The 11467-nt window shown below is 62.5% G+C and overlaps 1 protein-coding gene and 1 long non-coding RNA gene across 2 annotated transcripts; one reads left to right on the plus strand and one right to left on the minus strand.

The window, feature by feature from the left end:
• Positions 1–765: 765 nt before the first annotated feature.
• ACADS (acyl-CoA dehydrogenase short chain) lies at positions 766–7046 on the minus strand. Its single transcript, XM_054712755.1, has 10 exons — positions 6915–7046; positions 5610–5762; positions 4468–4617; positions 4165–4276; positions 3604–3755; positions 3147–3317; positions 1987–2124; positions 1747–1842; positions 1544–1600; positions 766–1425 (listed from the first exon to the last, which is right to left on the minus strand). The coding sequence occupies exons 1-10, from the start codon at positions 6978–6980 to the stop codon at positions 1273–1275; spliced, it is 1248 nt and encodes a 415-aa protein (XP_054568730.1). The 5' UTR covers positions 6981–7046; the 3' UTR covers positions 766–1272.
• Positions 7047–7837: 791 nt separating this feature from the next.
• LOC129148085 (uncharacterized) lies at positions 7838–10307 on the plus strand. The gene is made up of 2 exons (XR_008555265.1): positions 7838–9326; positions 9723–10307. It is a non-coding gene; the product is annotated as an uncharacterized LOC129148085 (long non-coding RNA).
• Positions 10308–11467: the final 1160 nt, after the last annotated feature.

An 11467-nucleotide genomic window follows, 5' to 3' on the forward strand; every position in this document is an offset into this window, starting at 1 on the left:
GCCACCCCGCCCGCCCCTGTTTGCCCTCAGGTGGTGGAAACCAGGACCTGATTCCCACGAGGCCGGTGCTGGCGCAGCGAGTGCCAAGGGAGCCTTTCTCAGGGGCAGGGGCACTGCCCGTCGGGGTCTCTATCCGGCCAAGGTCAAGGCCAGCCTTGCCGCGTGGGCCCCGGAGAGGTGGGGTGGGAGGCTGGAGGCTGCCGTCTTGGTGCGGGTGCGGGGAGGCAGCACCCCGCCTGGCACAGACGCCCACCCGTGGCGATGGCACCTATTCGGTCGTGGCTCCAAATGGGTCACGTCCCCATCGGCCCCCTCAGACCTCACAGCAACGCCGGGTGGGCTTCCTGCCTTCGGACGCGTTGGCTTTCCTGTTTTCTCTCCGCTCTCGTCACTGGGCCACAGCGACTGCGCGTGGGCTCCAGCCCCCGGCACCTTGGCCCAAAGCCTGGTCCCCGACCAAGACCTCCCTGGCAGGCTCAGTGCTGCCCCCCCCCCCACCCACGCCCCCCCCCCCGCCCAGCACTCACACGGGGCCTCTGCAGCTCTGCTCCTCCCCCAGCCCCTCCTGGCCCACCCGGCACCTTCCTTCCTCAGTGAGAGCGGGAGCCACTCTCCTGACACTCAGGGCCCCAGCGGCTCCTCCTGCCTGGCCTGCGTCACGGCCTCGCCGGAGCTCTCCTGGGCGGCCAGGCCTCCCGACGGGCGGACGCGCTGGTCAGAAGCGTGGGAAGGAGCGGCGGCCTCCCGCAGCTCACAGGCAAGGACTCGCTCGGAGGGTCCACTTTATTGCTGTCCGTTCCCACACTGTCCCGAGGCCCCTCAGCCACCCCCCTGCCCCCGCTTACCCTGGAGCACAGGCCCCAGCCGTCCCCAGGCAGCGCCGAGAGCACGGCTACAGCGACTGCTGCTGTGAAGTTACTCCAGCCCCACCCACTCCTCCTGACCCCTGACCTCAGGGAAAAGAGCAGACACTGCGGTTCCCAGGCCTCCCGGCCTCCTGCTGAGCACGAGGGCCCGAACCCTCGGATGAAGAATAAGGCACGTCGGGAGGGGAGCGGAGCCAGGAAAGAGGGGCCGAGTCCTCACACAGGTCCCAGCCCCTCGCCTCGCCTCCTCGAAGGCTCCGGCACGTTGGTCTGGGGGCCACCCGGGAGGGCTGGGGCGGTGGCCTGGGCCCTGCCTGTCCGCCCGTGTCTGGAGCCGGGTTCGGGCCACGTGGCTCCCACTCCGCACAGTCAGTCCGCAGCCCGCGGGCAGGGCGGCCCTCGGGGCTCAGCTCCGGTAGCTCTTGAGCAGGTGGCCGGCGATGACCAGCCTCTGGATCTCACTGGTGCCCTCGTAGATCTCGGTGATGCGGGCGTCGCGGTAGTGCCGCTCGGCCGGCATCTCTGTCACGTAGCCCATGCCACCCAGGATCTGAATGGCCTGCGGCGAAAGGCGGGGCTCAGCGGGGAGAAGACGCCTCCACGTGGGACAGAAGGGCAGGACAGCTGGGGGGGCGGCCGACTCTACTCGACCCGGGGCCGCCCGCCCGGACACTCACCTGGTGGCTGATGGCGGTCGCGGCCTCCGACGCAGCCAGCTTGGCCATCGCCGCCTCCTAACCACAGGGACGGTGGGTCAGAAACGTCACCAGGTGCCCAGCACCTGGCCCCTTGGAGCAGCGGGAGCTGGAACCCCAGCCAGACTCCTCCCTCGTCCCTCGGCCACCAAAGGGCGACGCCCGGGAGCCCGCGGCCCAGGCACCTTGGTGAAAGGCTTCTTGTTGTCCTTCAGCATGGCCGCGCGCCAGGTCAGCAGCCGGGCACTCTCCAGGGCCAGGGCCATGTCCGCCAACTTGAACTGCAACGACCAGGCCCCGCCCGCCCGTCAGCACCCGCCCCGCCCCCTTCCGCCCCCTCCCTCCCCCTCCCTCCCGAGGGGGACAGCAGGGAGCAGGAGGGGAGCACGGGAGCAGGTAACGCTCCTGGGGTCTCCGCCTGTTACCTGGATGCCCTGGAGCTTGGTGATGGGCGCCCCAAAGGCCTTGCGATTCTCGGCGTAGTTCACAGCGCAGTCAAGGGCGGCCTGGGCGATGCCCAGTGCCTGGGAGGCGATGCCAATGCGGCCCATGTCCAGGGTTTGCTGTGGGGCCGTCCCAGTCAGTAGCTGGCCAGCTGGGTGCCAGGGCCTCGACCCAGGGCGCCCCCCCCCTGCTGGGCTCACCCCCCATTGCCCGGCTCACCTCTGCCCCACTCAACCCCTGCCCGGCTCACCCCCCTGCCCGGCTCACCCCTCTGCCCGGCTCACCCCCCTGCCCGGCTCACCCCCCTCCCCCGCTCACCCCCCTGCCCGGCTCACCCCCCTGCCCCGCTCACCCCTCTACCCCGCTCACCCCCCCTGCCCCGCTCACCCCCGCCCGGCTCACCCTCTTGCCCCGCTCACCCCCCTGCCCCGCTCACCCCCCCTGCCCCGCTCACCCTCTACACCACTCACCCCCCTGCCCCGCTCACCCCTGCCCGGCTCACCCCCCTGCCCGGCTCACCCCCCTGCCCCGCTCACCCCCCTGCCCCGCTCACCCCCCTGCCCAGCTCACCCTCTTGCCCCGCTCACACCCCTGCCCCGCTCACCCCTGCCCAGCTCACCCCTCTGCCCCGCTCACCCCCCTGCCCGGCTCACCCCTCTGCCCCGCTCACCCCCCTGCCCCGCTCACCCCCCCTGCCCGGCTCACCCCTCTGCCCGGCTCACCCCCTCTGCCCCGCTCACCCCCCTGCCCCGCTCACCCCTGCCCGGCTCACCCCCCCTGCCCAGCTCACCCCTCTGCCCGGCTCACCTCTGCCCAGCTCACCCCCCTGCCCGGCTCACCCCTCTTCCCCGCTCACCCCCCTGCCCGGCTCACCTCTGCCCAGCTCACCCCTCTGCCCGGCTCACCCCCCTGCCCGGCTCACCCTCTTGCCCCGCTCACACCCCTGCCCAGCTCACCCCCCTGCCCAGCTCACCCCTCTGCCCCGCTCACACCCCTGCCCAGCTCACCCCTCTGCCCGGCTCACCCCCCTGCCCGGCTCACCCTCCTGCCCCGCTCACCCCCCTGCCCCGCTCACCCCCCCCCGCCCCGCTCACCCCCGCCCCGCTCACCCCCCTGCCCCGCTCACCCCTGCCCGGCTCACCATGGCTATCTTGAAGCCCATGCCCAGCTCCCCCAGCAGGTTGTCCTTGGGGACGCGGCAGTCCTCAAAGATGAGGTTGGCCGTGGATGAGGCCCGGATGCCCAGCTTGTCTTCCTTCTTCCCCAACGAGAGCCCGGGCGTTGGCATGGGAACCAGGAAGGCGCTGATGCCCTGGAGAGCAGAAAACCCCGTCGGTGCCTTCCCCAGAGGCTGCCCCAGGCCACGGCCCTCTATCAGCCACCACACAGCCGCCCCTGCCCTGCCCGGTCCCGTCCCTCACTTCCCTCAGGACCAGGGCCGTGCCGCCCCCTGCTGGCCCCTCTGGGGAAGGCGCAGACCCCAGCCCCGGCCAGTGGCAGGCAGGGGAGAAGGGACAGCTCCAGGGGCCAGAGCAGAAAGCTGAGATTTATTAGAAACTGAAATGACTGCGAGGTCTCAGGGGTCTCCGGGGCCCCACCTTGTGGCGCAGGGACCTGTCGGTGCTGGCAAAGACCACCGTAGCCGAGGCGTCCCAGCAGTTGGTGATCCAGGCTTTGGTGCCGTTCAGGACCCACGAGTCACCCTCTGCCCGGGCGGAGGTGGCTGCGGCTCCCGCGTCGCTGCCATTCCCTGCGGGCACACAGCTCCGAGTCCAGGCCACCCCCCCCACCCCCACCCCCCACTGCTGCCAACTGGGCAGGAGCCCAGCCTCAACCCCGGCTCCAAAGAGTCCGGGTCTGGCCCTGAGAGGAAGCTCCCAGACCATGCCAGCTCCGCAGCATCCAGTGCGGGGGGAGGGGGAGGGGGAGAGGAAGGGGGGTGTAGCAGCTTTAGGTGAGGGGACCCCAGAGCAAGGGTCCCTCCCAGTCAGCACAGGCCCTAGCTCCCGCCTCCCCGCGGGGCAGCCGGCTACAGTCTGTCACCCGATGCTGAGGCGAGGGGGTGCTGAGGCGAGGGGGTGCTGAGGCGAGGGGGTGCTGAGGCGAGGGGGTGCTGAGGTGAGAGGCGAGGGGACGGGGGCAGCAGCCCACTGTGGTACCTGGCTCGCTGAGGGCAAAGCAGCCAATTTTGTCGCCGCTGGTGAAAGGCGTGACCCACTTCTGCTTCTGCTCCTTGGAGCCAAACTTCATGATGGGCCCCAAGTAGAGGGACTGTGGGGGCAGAGGGGAGCGGTCGGAGGCCTCGAGCCCGGGCACCTGCCCAGCCGGGACCCCCCGCCAGGCCGGTTCTCTCCAGAGCCCGAAGGACCAAGTCCAGAGGAGGCCCGGAGCCGGACCCGTGGCGAGTGCCGGCCCAGGGGAGCCCCGCCACCCGGGTCCCGAGGTCCAGGACGGGGACTCACGTTGTTGACGCTCATGATGACTCCGGTGGAGGCACAGCCCCGGCTGATCTCCTCCATGGCGATGGCGTAGGCCAGGTAGTCGAGGCCCGCGCCACCCAGCTCCTCCGGCACATCCATGGCCAGGAGCCCGAGCCCGCCCATCTTCTTCACCTGGCCTCAGGGAAGGGTCACGGCTGCGGCGGCTGGGAGCCGGCGCCCGCCCTCAGCGCACCCCCTCAAGCCGCCCCGGCCACACTCGCACTGGCTCACCTGTCTGCAGCCACAGCCACCGAGCAGGCGGAGGCGCAGACGCTTCCAGGAGCCTCCACGGTGAGAAGCGTGGCAGCAAAGCGCCACAGTGACCTTCTCCCAGTCCCTTAAGCATACCACTCACCCCTCCCCACCACAGGGCCTTTGCACACGCTGCTCCGGTGAGAAATGACCTCTATCCACTAGGTATTATCTCCTCCTCCCCCTTGGTTCTCAGCTCTTGGGGCTGTCACCCCACTCTGGCCACACCTGTGCCTCCCCCGAGTGCTTATGAGCGGGAGTGTCACCCGTTACTGTGCTCCTTTGGATTAAGGCCTTTCTCCCCGACCACGAGGGCAGGCTGTGTGCGCGCTCACTGCTCCACTCCCAGTGGCGGCGAGAGAATGGATGCGTGAACGGTAAGAGCCAGGGAGTTTTCATTTGGGGTGACGGTGCTCGTGGCGGTGAATTACCACGTGCCGGCCTGGAAGTATGCCCGGCTCCACTCAAGTGCTTTGTGTGAGTTCTCCCACCGCAGTCTCTCTCCGAGAACGACGCTGCGTCAACCTCATGCCACAGGCGAGGGAGACGGGCACGTTTTAACCCTCACCAACCTGTTTCATCAACTGTGCATAACGACAGTACCAGGACTCGGTGAGGAACAGAGGAGCTGTGAGTGTTATTGTGAATCCCATGCCTGGAGCACGGTAAGCATCCACCACGTCACTGTTATTTGAAGTTAAATCCCGGCGACAGGCCTCATGCTGACAAGGGGAACTTCCAGAGCATTTTCTAGGGCCCAAGACCTGCCTTAGGGCCCCCTGGCTAGAGTCTCCGTGCCAGCGGCCGTCACTGTCACCCTCGCCTGGAGCCGAGGGCAGACTCCACCCTGGGCGGCTGGGGGCGGCGCCTACCTGAGCCGCTGGGAAGCGGTGCTCCTTGTCTATCTCGGCCGCGATGGGAAACAGCTCCTTCTCGGCAAAGTCCCGGCACGTCTGGCGCAGCATCTGGTGTGTCTCGGGCAGGTCCACAGACTGGTAGACAGTATGTAACTGTCGACGGAGAGCTGCCCGCAAGAAGAGTGGGCAGTGGGAGGGGATGCAAGAGGTCTTGGTTAATGACAATAGCGGACCCTCAGCGGCCTCCCCTGGGGATGGTGCTGCCCGAGGGACATGGGAATTGTCTGCAGATACCTGTGGCTGTCATGGCTGAATGGGGAAATGGCACTGGTATGGAGTGAGGAGAGACCAGGGATGCTGCTAAACACCCCACAATGCACAGGCCAGTCCCCACAACAAGGAAGTATCGGCCCAAAATGTCAGAGTGCTGCTATGAGGACCCCAAACAACTGCTTATAATGCTTTTGTTCTTAAGTATATTTTTATTGATTTCAGAGAGGAAGGGAGAGGGATAGATAGAAGCATCAATGAGGAGAGAGAATCATTGATCGGCTGCCTCTTGCACGCCCCACACGGGAATTGAACTGTGACCTCAATGCTTTCTAAACACTCTGCATAGACTATCCTACCCAATCCTCAGTATAATGCCAATAATAATAATAATAATGCCAACAGTCAGAGCACAGCTCTGTGCCCTTAAAGGATCTTAACTTCACTGAGCCTCAGCTAATACTCAACGTGGAGGACAGCAGCACTGAGTGTCTGGGGATGAGAGGATTAAGAAGTTACTGCCCCGCTGGCTCAGTGGTTGAGCATCGACCTATGAACCAGGAGGTCACGGTTTGATTCTCAGGGCACAGGCCTGGGTTGCAGGCTCTATCCCCAGTGTGGGGCGTGCAGGAGGCAGCAGATCGATGATTTTCTCGTCATTGATGTTTCTCTCTCCCTCTCTCTCCCTTCCTCTCTGAAATCAATAAAAACATATGTGTATGTAGTAGAGAGAGAGAGAGAGAGGTTTAAGAAGATACTAACTGGCTCAGTGGACAGTGTCAGCCTCGGACTGAAGGGTCCCAGGTTTGATTCTGGATTGGGGTGAGTGTGGGAGGCATTCAACCGATGTCTCTCTCACATGATGTTTCTGTCTCTCCCTCTCCTTTCCCCTCTCTCTAAAAATCAATGGAAAATATCCTTGGGTGAGGATTAACAAAAAAAAAAAAAAACAAAATAAAGAAAGAATGTAGTTGGACACATTTAGGGGGAAAAGGAAGATAGTAACTGTAGCTCAGGCCTGGCAGACAGTCCCCACGGGCTCTCCTTATTGTTATTACTGGGGTGCTGGGTCTGGCCCCCCGCCTGGGTGTCCCCGCAGCCGGGGAGCGGGACCATCCCTGAGCACGTGCTGCGGGCAGGGCACCCAGGGGCCCACTGAGGCGGACGGCGGGCAGGGCACCCAGGGACCCACTGAGGCAGACGGCGGGCAGGGCACCCAGGGGCCCACTGAGGCAGACGGCGGGCAGGGCACCCAGGGGCCCACTGAGGCAGACGGCGGGCAGGGCACCCAGGGGCCCACTGAGGCAGACGGCGGGCAGGGCACCCAGGGGCCCACTGAGGCAGACGGCGGGCTCGCCCAAGGTCACAGGTGCAGCGCGGGCGCCACCCCAGGCCTGGCTCCGCGCGGGGCGCACCGAGTCCCCGCGGGGAGAGACGCAGGGACGGGGCGGGGGGGGGCGCCGGGCGGGGCGGGGCGGGGGTCGGCGGGCGCAGGGCGGAGGAGCCCGGGCCGCGCAGGCGCCGGGCCCCGAACTGGGGCAAAGGTCACGGCCGCCGCCGGGGGCCCCGCCAGCCCCGCCGCGCCGGCCGCGGGCCGGGAGCACTCACCCCCGCGGACGGGCCCGCAGGCCCGGGCGAGCATCGCGGCGGCGGCCGTGGGACGGAGACGGACGGGCTGCTCCTCCACCTCCGCGGCCTGGGTTCCGGCTGCGGGGTCGGCGCCGCGGTCAGTTCCCGCCCTCGAGGCGGGGCCCCGCGCTCCGCCCTCCTGGGCGGGAGGCCGCGCCCGCCGCTGTGACGTCCCGGGCCGGCCTCCTCCCTAACCTGCCGCCGCCGGCGTCCGGACGCCCGCTCCCGCCGGGAAAGCCCTTCCGGACCGGCCGCGCGAGGGACTGGGTGTCAGGACCCCCTGCCGCGCGCCCGCCGCCCCTGGGCCGCCTTTGCGGGGCCGCGCGGGCAGCGACCCCCCCCCCCCCGCACCTCCCCGCCAGCTCGGACCTCGGGCAGCCAGGTTGCCCCTCTTCACACGGGCCTCACCCAGAGCCCCGCCGGCCCGAGGCCATTGTTTCTCCCGCAAACTCTCCGCCCCGTGGTTTGTTTATTCCCGGGTCCCCCGCTGAATAGCCTGCGAACCCCAAGAGGCAAAGGGTCTGGTGCCCTGATGCTGACCAGCTAGGCCGGGGCCGGGCTGCTGGGCGGGAGCTTTCCTGCCCCACAGGTTGTGAAGGTGCCAAGGCGCTAACCTGGGGAGACTGTTACCCATTCCTTCCTCCTGCTCTGGCCCTGCCCGGCCTCACCAGGCCCTCCCAGCTTCTGTGGCAGAACCCCGGGGGGTGCCGAAGGGGCACTGACAGACTCTGGGCCCTGGAAGAGGCCAGCTGCCCACTTGTCTGAGGGGCTGGACCCAGTGGCCGCAGGATGGCCGGGCTGTCCGAAGGCTGTGGCAGCCACGGCCGTACTGGCTAAGGAAGCCTCTAAACTGACTTCTGGCCGAGACGTACACGTGGCTGCGCCCCACGCAGTGGAAACCCTACTGCACAGCCCACCTGCGCGCCGGTTGTCAAATGCTCGTACTACCCAGTACCAGGTGCTCCTGCTCGACCCCCGAGGGTAAGCTTCTTGGAGACGACAGCCCTACACCCGGCCACTCTCCTCCCCGATGAGGGAGCTGAAACTCCCTCCACGACTGTGAAGAGACCCTGACTACCCTAACCCCCTTGAGGGCCGACCTAACCGACCAGCCCGTCTCCAGCCCTGAGGAGACCCTGGTCACCGGCGGGAGCAGCTTTGTGGAGGACGGTGTAGGGTATGCCGGGGCAGCTGTAGTTACACTAGAAAGAGTCCTATGGGCACCATCCCTAGGACATGGGACTTCAGTACAGAAGGCAGAACTCAGAGCCCTCACCCAGGCCTTACGGTGGGGAAAGGACACGAGAATCAATATCTACACGGACAGTGGGTATGCCTTTGCCACAGTGCATATACATGGAGCCTTATATCAGGAGAGGGGCCTCCTAACCTCGGGGAAGGATATTAAAAATGCTCCAGAGATACTAAACCTTCTTTCAGCCATTTGGGGCCCTAAAGAAGTTGCAGTCATACAATTCCCCTGTGACGAAGGGGAACCAATTGCCGACAAACGGCTAACGAAGACCGCGAAAAGACCAGCAGGGCCCCTGGAGGTGCTGGCAGCCATGCCTGCTCAGTCTGGAGCCCAACCCCAGGTACACCCCCGAGGAGGAGGATACAGCCAGGAGATGCCAGATCTGCGCACCAGTGAACCCAGGACCTCCGATAACCGCCCCGCCAGGAACCCGGTTTCGAGGTTCAAGCCCTGGTGAACACTGGGAAGTCGACTTTACTGAATTGCCCAGTGGACTGGGAGGTACTGATATCTCCTGTATTTGTGGACACTTTCTCCGGTGGCCGGAGGCATACCCGACCAGGGCGGAAACAGCACAGGTAGTAGTTAAGAAACTCCTCTCTGAAATTCTCCCCCGGTTTGGCCTACCTTTATTCATGGGATCCGACAATGGCCCAGCGTTCATCGCTAAGGTAACCCAATCTTTAGTTAAGGCCCGTAAGGCCATATGGAAATTACATTGTGTTTATAGACCTCAGAGTTCTGGACAGGTAGAGAGAATGAATCAGACACTTAAGGACACCCTAACTAAACTAAAATTAGAGACTGGCGAGAACTGGGTAAGTCTCCTCCCCTTTGCCCTACTCAGGGCTCGCTGCACCCCATATGTAAAAGGTCTGACTCCTTTTGAAATCATGTTTGGCCGTCCGCCACCTCTTCTCCCGAGGCTAAGGGAGGAAGGGCTAGCTGTGTTATCTAACAGAAATCTCCTCAAGTCTTTGCAGGCGCTCCAGGGCAGTACAGCGGCTGCAAGGCGGATGTCAGGGCAGCACATCAGGAAGCCCACCCACCGGACCCGGACAGCCCACCTGTGTGCGCTCCTGGCGACCTAGTCTGGGTGCAGAGGCGTGAGGAATGCAGGCTGCGAAGCTCGTGGTCCTCCACACCCATTGCCGGCGAGTCCCCGGAGAAGGAGGGGAGGAGTCTGAATCAACGATTCAGTAGGGAATGTTCTGGGCTGCAAACATTGTACAGCTCCTCCGGTGCCTGGAGGCAGGATGCCTTGGGACAGAGGGAGTAGGTCACCGAACAATGGGTCGGTTAGAGTTTGGAGGGAGGTAGTGGGTCACGCTCCAGCCAAGCGTGCCCATGCGTTACACCTGTGCCTGAGTTCCTTGGAAACGGCTGAAATAGCTTTAGTAACCTTTGGGTTGTCATTGTAACTGTCCTAACTCCCTCTTGTGGATTCTGAGTATAAATTTGCTGTAACACCTGAGGTCTGCACCGCAGTTCGGCCTTTGCCGCGGTGAAGTGTTGCAACTGCAGTCCTGGCCAGCTGAATAAAGGCTCATACATGTTGATCTCTGTCTCTGGTGGTCGTCTCTTGCGGGTTGCCCCATAACACTCAGACTTGACTGCGCAAGACTTTACAGAAGACTGGCAGCTAACAGATGCTAGCATGAGCAGGAACATGGTTGAAGAAGTAGCTTCAACTTCTTGCTTTTCCACAATCTGCTGCACTTCAGTCATTAACTTCTTCAGATGACTCCATGTTGGCACCTCAGTCCCTTGCATAGCTTTCAGTTTTCTTCATGGGCAACTCTCAGTCCTTTTGAGTGAAGGGACACAGGAGCTTGTCTGAGTCCATTGTGGTGACTGCTCTGGCACCCAAATTGGCTGCGTTGCTCTTTCTGGAAAGATACAAAACACAAACTCTTCCCCACATTATTACTGAATATGATAAAACTCTTGTCTGGTTTGTGCTTCCTTCCACCTAGCTAACTCAGTGGAGGCTATTGTACAGGAGGCCTGATGCCTTTCACCTGCTGTACGATTCTCTGTATCACAATTCAAAAAATTTTGAAGTATAAAAAGCATGACTAAGTTTGTTTTGAGGTGACACATAATATTCGTCTCCCCCTTTTTGTTTTAGTAATTGCATTTTAAGAGTACGATTGGCTCTTTCCACAATTGAGTGACATCCCTTTTGCCAGATTTGATTAGGTTTAAGTCCTCGGGGATTTACCCCTAAAGTTGGCACAGAGAGGTGAATAACACACTGAGGACATTGCTTCCAATAAAACATGGAAATTGTTGTTCTCTAATAACATTTTAAAGGCTGAAAATTAAATGAAAAGGTTCCTCTGAATTAGTGTGCCCTATAATAGCTGTTTCAATAATTTTGGCCATACTTACCACATAAGTACTATCACTATAGATTGATGGGCTCCATAGCAAAATCTGTTAAGGCATAAATAAGAGCTTGTATTTCTTCTGAAATATAAGAGGTTTGAAGGACCTTTGCTCCCCTACTGCAGTAGATCCAGCCTTTCAGAACTGGATCCATCTGTAAAAATGGTTAATGCCTGAGGTATAACATCTTTTTTTTTTAATTTTTAAATTTTATTTAGATTAATTTTTGTTGTTGCTAATCTGCAGATATTTTTTTAAAATATATTTTATTGATTTTTCAGAGAGAGGAAGGGAGAGGGATAGAGAGCTAGAAACATCGATGAGAGAG

This window comes from Eptesicus fuscus, chromosome 23 (genome assembly GCF_027574615.1).
Source record: "Eptesicus fuscus isolate TK198812 chromosome 23, DD_ASM_mEF_20220401, whole genome shotgun sequence".
NCBI classification, from domain to species: Eukaryota; Metazoa; Chordata; class Mammalia; order Chiroptera; family Vespertilionidae; genus Eptesicus; species Eptesicus fuscus.

Excerpts from the sequence above, each read along its gene's own strand:
- ACADS (XM_054712755.1), bottom strand. The coding sequence starts at position 6,980 with ATGGTCCCGCTCCCCGGCTGCGGGGACACCCAGGCGGGGGGCCAGACC. Across the intron at positions 5,763-6,914 it reads CCCAGCACCCCAGTAATAAC|GCTCTCCGTCGACAGTTACA; the intron begins AATAAGGAGAGC and ends TTCTTGCGGGCA. Across the intron at positions 4,277-4,467 it reads TCATCATGAGCGTCAACAAC|TCCCTCTACTTGGGGCCCAT; the intron begins GTGAGTCCCCGT and ends CTGCCCCCACAG.